The sequence below is a fragment of the Sardina pilchardus genome, chromosome 15, assembly GCF_963854185.1.
Source record: "Sardina pilchardus chromosome 15, fSarPil1.1, whole genome shotgun sequence".
In the NCBI taxonomy this organism is placed as follows: Eukaryota; Metazoa; Chordata; class Actinopteri; order Clupeiformes; family Clupeidae; genus Sardina; species Sardina pilchardus.
The window spans coordinates 10,398,869-10,409,211 of record NC_085008.1 but is presented as its reverse complement, the minus strand read 5'-3'; the positions used below and the strand labels follow the sequence as shown (position 1 = coordinate 10,409,211).

Genomic DNA, 10,343 nt, shown 5'->3' with positions numbered 1-10,343 from the left:
TTGATCAAGAGAGCTCAGTAACCCTACGTCTTTAACCAAGAGAGAGCTCTCCACTTCAACACTCCAAATTGGATTTAGCCTTTAAAAACACAGTCATCCCCGCTGTCAGTCAGGCATCATCTGTCAGTTGTTGACAGCATAAAGACATTTGTTTTAGCTGCCACAGCAGACTGTACAGTGTGCGTTTGAGTGCCATCCATCTCTGTGAGACCTCGCCAGGTCAAATACCTCACAGCTGTCTCCACCACAGCCTGCGTTCCCCCACCTCCACTCTCTCTACCTACCGCCGCCTTCCTCTCACCTCCTCCCCTCCCTCATTCTCTCCCTTCTATCACTTCATCACTACCCTCCCTTCTTCCCCCATTTCCTCTAAGGGAAGATGACTCACAGACATCTTTATCAACCAAGGTTTCCTAAGTACGTGTACTCATTATAGTAACTTGATATGTATTGAACACAGCTAGAACTAGACCAAACATTTCACACAATTTGTGTGGCTCGAACAAAATCGCGTGGGTGTTACGCCTTCCATCTTCCATCTTCCAAAGCGTTGTCTTAGCATGATGAGACCAAACTGCTCGGAACGCGGTGAAAAACGTACCCAGGCGAGTGGAGGAACATGGAGGTCAGCGGGATGAGACTAATTCCCCGGTGGCTCAACCACTGAACACAGGGAGATAAATGGATATTGTGCTTTACAAGGCCCCGGCACTTAATCTTTTCCCATTCACCTTCTGCTAATTTAATCAAGCCACTCCAGAAAATGTTGATTACCATCTGATTACAATCATGTCGCCTCTGCAATGGCGGCTCCTCCTTCTAATGACTGAAGATTACTGAAGGCGTCCGTGGAATGCAATGACAAAGTCCCAAGTAAAAATAAATATCAATGAATCAAGTACCTCAGGCCTAGCAGACCAGAATAGCTGGGGTGAAGTAATCAAGCAAGTAACCCCACTCACACACCTCATTTCAGTCAGCCAACACAAGCTAGGAACATCTAGCTTTAAAATCCCATGTGACATCTAATGGACAAACTATTTAAACTGTTCATCAAGATAGTCAGTGCGGTATCATGACTTCAGGGCCTTGAAGCCTAAAGCGTAGGCACAGCTCGACAATTATGTCAGAACGAGTGAAATTCTTCAGCTTTTATTCAAGTTTATCTCTTTCTTTCTTTGAGCACAACAAGTATCTGCATTAAAATGCCAACATCATCAAAACTATTACAAGGGTAGAAATTAGAAAATAGTTGCATGCATTGTATGCTTTGAGTGAATGTGGAAGGCGATTGAGTTGGAATGTTAGTGAAGGATGACTGTACAACATAATTCTGGCTTTGATGATAACTGCAGTCTAGCACAGTTAAACATGCATTCACATTATAACAATAAACACTGGGTTATTTCTCCCCCTTGTCTGTGAGAGGTAATTAATTCACGAGGAAAGTGGCTAGAAAAAGATAATTGTGGAAAGAATCACAATGGTGCTCAGTGGCACTTTAGTACAATTTCACAAACTCTTAAACAATGAATGATACCCCACTGGAATCTTAGGTATAAGTGCCAGGTAGACTAATTGAAAAGGGACGTTGAACAGAAATTATTACTTGAAGAGTCAGGGTTTGTGTTGATCTTTATCATTATTATTATCAAGCAGTTAACTGTAATGTCATATGCTGTCATATTACTTCATAAAACCTGTGCTGAAATTCCCACTCAGTGCCATGCTTCAGTTATGTTCTGAGTTCAACTTCTCTGGAGTACAATATTGCACATGCTTATCTCCATGTTGGACTCTTTGGCGCAGTCAGTTTAAATGAGTTGTTCTTGTAACACTGACAAAATGATTAAAATGTGGGCCTTAACTTATCTGAAATACTTAACATGCTGCGAATCAGACAAGCACCCGAGACATAAGTTTGCAACATCACGGCAGAGGACAGCAGATGATGGCAACCGAATATTAAGAACCTAGTCTACTTTCAACTCTTCCAAGGCAAGGCAAGGCAAGGCAAGGCAAGGCAATTTATATAGCGCATTTCTTATCAAGGCAGTTTAATGTGCTTCACGTCATCAGTTAGAACAAGTAAAAAGAGAAATTATATATTTAGATTAAATTAAAAGAATAAATGAAATGTAAAAAAAAATGGGTAAAATGTGGTTCCAGACACAAGCGAAATTGATGTAAGTATGCAACTGAAGTCCTCCGACCCTTACTATAATACATACAGTTGTGCTCATAAGTTTACATACCCCGTACATACTACATGCTAAAGTTGACTAAAAAGAGGAATAAAACATATTTTAGCAATTGATCTTAAAGCCATAGGAAATGAAGAAAAATCCAACCTTATAATAATAATTGAATAAGGTATTGTAATAAAGAAATGCTCCTCCTAAAAATACAGGGGCCATACGTATACATAACCCCATAGAGGCTGGAAGATTTTTATTTTTAAAGGCCAGTTTTTTCATGGATCCAAGATACTATGCATCCTGATAAATTTCTCTTGGCCTTTGGAATTAAAATAGCCCCACATCATTACATACCCTTTCAATAAGATAGTCTCTCAATGCAAATCAAACCAGCTATTAGGCTAACCATGACAATACAGGCTAAATGCTAAAAAATCAACTTATTTTTACCTAAATAGGTACAGCAGCAATTCTACAGTTGGGAGTAGCTCAATACAAACATCCATATTACTAAGATGTACATGTACATTTCATATTTTGCTGTGATATTCAAAAACAACAACATTACAAAATGCCCTGAGGCAAAGTCAGCATATATGGCTGAAGGCTAAGAAGTAAAACAAAAAGTAAAACCAAAAAGTTCCACAAAATGAAATATTCAAAACCAGCCTTTCTCTCCTTCAGCCCCCTGTCAGCCTGCTTGTCTGAAGAGAGTGCATTTGACAGAAATGCAAATTGGCATGTCTATCTCGGCTGCCTGGAATAGTCACCCACAATAGACTACGGGGAAGTAATGTCATCATTCATTTCCTTACAAGAACTTCAACATTTCCGACTCTGCTTCAGAATTTGCTGTAGCCTTTTAGCAGCAGAAAAAAAATACAGGGTAAATTGATCTCAAAAGACACATTATGTTTCATGGTACAGACAGATACTAGCATGCATGGACAATTGAGAGTAATGTCAGCAAGTGTAATGCAAGCAAACATCAATTTGGACTGTCTGTCTCCAGGAAAAGAACTGAATGGTATTAAAAGCTCATGAGAGAGTGGCACTCTGGTGTTCTGTGCTCTCCCTAAGCAATTCAGATTGTCTCTGACTGCAGTGAGAATGGATATGGCCACTAAATCAAAAGGCAGATTCTGCAACACACTGCCGTTCAAACACAGTTAAACTCGACTCTATGGCACGCCACAGCAGCAGCTGTCGCGGTGACATTTTTGTAGTGCCTTGGCAGCATGTCAACTCATTTGTAAGACATATGTTTTACATAGTCGCCTCCATTTCGTGGTGAAAGTTTTCAGTCTGTTTTACTCCATGCCCAGGCCCTCTCAATAATTGATTTCTTTTCTTCTCCGTCTGGGAACATCAAACAGTGTCTACCCACTTGTCTCCATCACCTTCTCCATTCCCTTTGTTATCTGATAACTCTTTGCCTTAATATATAATACATAATGGATTGCAGGAGAACCGAGGCAGTCCTCCAAGAGAGGTCTAAACCCATGAATTATTGAGGGTCAAATTTTAGCACAGAGGGGGCTCGGCTTGTGTGGATGGAGGTTCAAAAGGGAGGCTCTCATCCACAATTTGAGTGATGAGATGGATGTAGTGGTGGTGGGTGGTGGTGGTGGTGGTGGTGGTGGTGGTGGTGTTATGTGTTTACCTGCATAAGCCAGCTGGGGGGTCGGGGATGAGGAAGCTCTTCTCCAGACCCTGCAGGACGTCGTTCAGCATGCGCACGTGAGAGGGGTCCCGCTCCTTGGGGTCGTTGGCCGGCCGCATGCTCTCGGACTGGAGGAAGGTGGAGTTGTCTCTCAAAATGGCGGCGGCCGCCAGCAGCTCGGCTGTCCGCAGAGGGTCATCTGAATGGGAAATAAAGCAGGTGGCGGAGGCGGCTGTAAGTCACTAATGTGCTGAGTCAGCACTGCTGACCGTTCAGTCAACACATTTACATTGCTCAAGTAAACGATTACTGAAATTCTACGTATTCTTCAAGGACGAACAAAAACACAGACACTTGCAGTAAAAACGCAACCCTAGATGGAGAGAAATCATATCAGTCTGTTCAAGAAATTACCTGTTGCGTTACTTCCCAAAAATTGCCAACATCAGTAAAAAAAACAGAAACGTATAGGATACACAATGAAATTTAAATGCACCCCGAGTCCAATTATTATTACGCTTTCAGAGGAGTAGAGAGAGATGAGTCACAATGCTTGGTCTTTTATTCAGCTAAGAACTTTAATTCAATTAAGTGTTTTCTTTTTAACATATTCATGTTGTTACCTTTTCATAGTTGACTTGAATAGATGCCTGTGATCAAATGAAAACACAAATCCCTTGCGTGAGTTCGCACATTAAGCCATGACATGGAACCAATCCGTTGAGCATTGCATTATGAAGCTAACCTACAAGCTATTAACGACAAGAGTGTGTGGTGAAATAGACAAAAACGAACAAAGCATACCATGCCAGTGTTGAGAAAAAAAACATTATAGTGTCTGTCACCTTATGCACATACCAACCACATCATAATCTGAGCTTCCCCCATCACCTTATGCATATATTTACCACATCATTCTTACTCGTTTGTAAGACTAAAATGCAGTCTGTCACTGTCAGTGGTCTCTGCAGTGAAGACATTAGCTCATATACATCATACAACTTTCAACAGGTATCATTTTATTCCTATACTTCCTATAGTTCCTATATTCCTCTTCTTACAGTGCATTACTCAACAGTAAATTAGCTTCATCTATAAAGACTTGCACTTCAAATGCTTCTGTTAACAATGCTTTCAAGCAGAGCTGTAATTTCCAAAGGCTTCGCCAATAATAGTGAATACCAGAATGTCACTAAAAATCAGGACATTTAAAACCCCTGAAATCTACTGTGGTGTAACTGCTGAGGCAACAAATAATGTAATTGCAGAAGTTATAAAGTACACTACCTGAGAGCCCAGAAGCATTTGAGAGATTGGCATTTCATTACATCATATCTCATTTAGCCTCTCAAATACGGACACATTTTCCAATCAAAATACAACTAAAGGTACATTTCAATTATGAGGGCAATATCTCACTCATATTTCAAATTTCATGTTGAGACCACAGTACCATATCTGCTTGAAAGCAATTCATGAATGGCACTGGAATCAAAGACATATCACTATGCAAAAAAGAAAGAACGCCATGCGAGACCAGGGCAGCTGATGAATACTAATCCAGCGCTGTGCGGAAATGCCCACTCAAGCCTGGCTTTCCATCAGATAATGAGATAAACATCTAGCACCATTACACATCTCCAAACACACGACTAAACAAAAGCACACAGGAGGTGCGTTCAAAACCCTATCAAGACCGACTGCGTCTGTCTGACTCCAGGCATTGCTCAGCCACCCAGGTACTGTATGCCTAACTGTACCCTGGCACGTCCTCACGTGACTGAGCTTGGGAGTGACTCTCGCGGCGGCTCCGGCGCAGTCACGGAGAGACGGAGTGCTAATGTACGCTGTGGCAAAAACAGTGCTGAGGAGGCGAGCCCGGCACCAAGCGTGGGGGACATTTTTCGGACAAGGCCAAGGACAGCGGCACAATAAGATCACAGCGGAGATGATGGATGTGGCCACGGTCCGCGCACCCCCTCTCCGCAGATCTCTCTTACTACCTCCGCGCTCCAACGCCGGCTAAATACTCTCCTGTGGCCCAACTTTGTCGATAAGTTGGACGCGAACGTCTCTGTCAGCGCTGCACAAGTGCGCAGAGGGAATCTAATGGAGAAGCAACAAGCTGATTTAGCTAATGACAGAGTGGGCGCTTAACCGCCGCTTTACTTTTTCGGATCTCGGTTTGCTACATTTATGCATTTCAAATGTATTTTTATGCATGCATAAAAAGGCAATAGTCATTAGGCAGAAGAAAATCAGTTCTGCTGAGGGTCTATGAGATTTCCCATTAATAGCTTCAGAGTACCCTTCAAAGATGTGGCACACTTAAAGCTCTTTAATGTCTGTGTATAATTAACCTTGACTACAGCTGTGCTCAGCACACTTACACATGCTTCATACTGCTGCTTCTGATCTAGCGGCATGTGCATGTGTGCATGCAGTGTTGTGTGTGGTGTGCACGATTTTGTGTGTGTGTGTGTGTGTTTGTGTGTGTGTGTGTGTGTGTGTGAGAGAGAGAGAGAGAGAGAGAGAGAGAGAGAAAGAAAGAAAGAAAGAAAGAAAGAAAGAAAGAGTGAGTGAGTGCATAACAGCAACTACAGAAAAAAAGTCAGAGGACCAGCAAGAAACAGGACTAGTCACAGGAGAGTTTGCTCTCGCTGTGACAACTCACTTTGAGCAAGGAGAGAGAGAGAGAGAGAGAGAGAGAGAGAAAGAGAGAGAAAGAGAGAAAGACAGAGAGAGACAGAGAGAGAAAGAGAGAGAGAGAGAGAGGATAAATATAGCAAAGAAGCTGCTGCCCTACACAAACTTCAGTCTCTTCCCTCTTCTTCTGGTGCCTGCCCTAGTCTCCATGGGAGCAGTGCTGTTATGAAACATGTGGGAGGCTTGCTGTAACCTATCAGAGATTCTGATGCAGACGGAAACGTGGGGATAGTCGTGTTGGCATAGGCCCAGCTGAGACTTCCATTTTAACAAATGAAGGGAGTCAGTTAGAAGATCACACGCGCCCCTGTCACTTTCAGATGAAAAAAAAGCGCACGGTGCGTGCGATGCAATGTTACACCACGGTCCTCAGTCGGGGAGGAGAGGCTGAATGGGAAACGAAAAGGGCCCCACAAACATATCAGGATTTCAGGGTGAGATAAGGCACACTCACGCACATGCACACACCAAATCAACGACCTGTGCAATCTTTTTTATTAGAGGGAGATTCCTCGAGCATCAAGATCATCACAGATGTGATGTTCAGAAAAAGACGAGGAGCATCCAAAGGCGTCGCTTTAATACAGTGAGCCGAAAAAAGGGAGAAAGAGAGACCAAAGCGAACAAAGGATCTTGAAGGATTCAATTAGGCCGGCGTGTTTGATCTCAGACAATCCATTTCACTTCTCATGAATAGTGCATCTGCACGTGGTGTCTGTGGAAATCCATTTACTCCTCTCTGCCCCAAAAAACAGCGATGGGTGACATCAAGAGACGCCAGATCAAGCCCCAGCTGCCCAGAATTATTTATTTACAAAGCTTCCATCTTTCGCTTTATTTATAACTGCCGAGATAAAAGCCCGCTATATTTAATTCAACCTGCTTGTGGTCCTCCCGCCATCTCAGTGCATTAGTTCAGTCAGTGTATCTCCAGCGAGGAACTCCGGGTCATCTCTCATTCTTAGTCATGACGCTCAGATGGTGGGAGGCCATTAGCATGGGGCCACAGAACACGACTATGGGCCCCACCACGACCCGGCGACATGACAAGGTGATCCATATCTGTTAGCAAATATAACCACTAACGGCTTTAAACATCCCGCTGTCTATCAACGGCTCTTGTTATGTGCCATTGTCCTGCACATCAGCTGCAATTAGCTGTGCTCTTGGAGTTGTTTTTATTGTCAGAGCCACAGTTATCACAAAGTGATCTGCAGTATACACATATACTGTGTCATATCGTATCAAGATAGAATGGCATTCGCATTTTTATAGCGATACTATGAAGCCAACGGTGACCCATTTGGCACAATGTCCCTTGGTCCTCCTTTTGTGAAAACATGCACATCCTAACATGTTTAACATGCACATCCTAACATGTTTAATATAATGTCCTCTGCTGTGCAGTTGTACAGTAGAAACATTAGAGCCCTCAGGTGCTCTAAACATAATGCTACTAAGTGAAAAGAAAATTCAAGAGAGTAAAATAAAAATGATGATAAAAAGGGAATTGTGAGTGTGTGTGTGTATGTGTATGTGTGTGTGTGTGTGTGTGTGTGTGTGTGTGTGTGTGTGTCTCTCTATCTCTTTGTGTGTGTGTGCGTGTGCATGTGCGAGCGTGTGCGCAAATGTGCATGCATGCGTTGTGTTGTCTTTCATAATGTGTGACTGTGTGTGTAAGCGTTGGACTGTTAGTTAAAGCCACTATCTGCACTGAATGAGAATTGACAGTAAAGCTAACCTGAAGGCCTTTCCTAATACATTCCTTGTTTCTGAAGCTCAGACCCAGTTCAAAGTCACAAAAAAAATGGAGCCAAGCATTTAGAAATGAAACTCAGGGAAAGCTATTTTATGGCCCTCAGGGATTTTTTTCCTAGTGAAGTCACAGGACAAACGCGCTCTCTTCCTGGCTCTATCACTTTTTTTCCTCTTTTCTTTCCTCTTTTTTTGGTCCCCCTTTATCTGAGGTGCCCTTTTTGAAGGCGGCTGGGATTGAAAGGCAATCGAGTCCAAAGCTGATAATCCCCCTCGCTTTCAGTGGCGGCAAAGGGAGAAAATGCCGGTGCCACTGATTTGAATTTTACAAATGCAGAAATCAAGGTCGCGTTGCCAGGGGCCTCGAGTGCTAAGATGGGGGGGCGGGTGTGAGGAAGGGTGGGGTGAGGAGCAGGGAGTGGGGAGCGGAGGGGGATCGATACATCCACCTAAACAGATGATCTACCACTAAATCATTCTTATGGGGAGGAGGAGGGGCTGTCAGTCCCCTGGCTGGACTGCAGAAGTGAGTTATTTCACTGCATAGACCCACACATACACACACACACACACACACACACACACACACACACACACACACACACACACAGGCACGCGCGCACACACTCACAGACACAAACACACGCACACACACAGGGATGTGCAGAGCATTTAGTCAACCTCTGTCTGCCTCGTCAGTGATGTATTAATGCCTAATTGTGTAGTGTATTGAGTGCTCTAATCCTCCCCTATGAGCACCTCATACTATTATAACCTATAGTGACTGCAGTCGTGGCAAAAGCAACATTACTACTACATCATCTGGTGCTGGCAGCTGATGCGCACAGATGAGTAATACACGGCGGAAAACCTCTGCAATAAAGCACCTGAAATCAACTGTGCGGGTGCAGTGAAAACAAAAGTGCAGGAGAGGGAGAGAAGAAGAGGGGAGCGTGGACGGCTTACAAACCACCTGCTCTGTGTGTGTGTACGGCCTGCTATTGTGCTGAAAGTCTCCAAGCATGGCATTTTTTCACCCGTGCCCATTAAAGTTTTATGGTAATTGTCGAGATTTTAGTTCAGCCAAGCACATTATAAGCCAAGCACAGCCCGGAACAAATATGTCTAGTCTATGCTTTTCAAGTCCAAGGGCTGCATTCTATCCCCACCTCCACAGACACCTGATTGTTGATGACCTTGAGACTCGTCCATATCACCTGCAGCAACACCTGCCACTGGTATGGGCCAAACTTTGACATTCACTCTACATAAAAACAAATCTTTTATACAAATAGGCATGCTGCAACCTGTTTACAAGCAAACAAAAAGTGTCTATAACGGGACGGCGGTCTTACCTTTGAGTTTGTTTTGCACATCTAGGGCAACGTCCAGAGGGTAGAAGGGGAGGACCGGGTCGCCGCTCAGACGCAGTATGGCCTCTGCTGTCATCTAAATCAATAAAAGAGAACAGCTGTGAATTACACCCGCAATTTGTCCAGGCCCGTGTATTTATTGGAGGGGATGAAAAATGCAGTGTCAGATACATCCCAGATCGAAAGAGAAAAATCTCAAGACAGAAAGGTATGGTCACCTTGCCCGACTATAACTATTGGTTTAAGAGTTCAGAGAGTGTCCAATTCAACTGACCTAAATGGTCCTTCATCCAACCCTAACACAGTTATAGACTGATGGTCCACAATTATCTCGCCTCTCAAAAAGGCCGGTCATGTCGCTGGCTGAAAAAACTCCCAGCTGTGGGTTATGCTCCATCTTGTTGTCCTTTGTATGTGTCCCTCTCATTGATTTCCCCCTATCTAGGCCTCTGATCGGGGTCTTGTAGTACCCAACAGCTCAATTTGGGCAACCGGCGAACACCTCTTTATTTGTCCATCTACCGGGACACGTTACAAGGGCCCTTGTATTGTCAGCCCTTAGACAGTCAGGCATCACACATGGCGCTCGGATATATCTTTCCTCCCGATGGAGCGGATTTCACACGTCTCATCTCTTTCAGGCCGTCA

The 10,343-nt window shown here is 43.7% G+C and overlaps 1 protein-coding gene across 3 annotated transcripts in view; it reads right to left on the bottom strand.

Annotated features, from left to right (window-relative positions):
- LOC134102590 (inactive N-acetylated-alpha-linked acidic dipeptidase-like protein 2) overlaps positions 1–10,343 on the bottom strand; it is a 185,634-nt gene that overhangs the window by 4,562 nt on the left and 170,729 nt on the right. For 2 of the 3 annotated variants that reach the window (XM_062556740.1, XM_062556742.1), the window contains 2 exons: positions 9,678–9,771; positions 3,862–4,060 (listed from right to left, as the gene is read on the bottom strand). In XM_062556740.1, the coding sequence (XP_062412724.1) occupies positions 3,862–4,060; positions 9,678–9,771 (293 nt within the window). Of the gene's footprint in view, positions 1–2,058; positions 3,058–3,861; positions 4,061–9,677; positions 9,772–10,343 lie in introns of those variants that run through there. The other variant, XM_062556741.1, reaches the window with a different exon arrangement.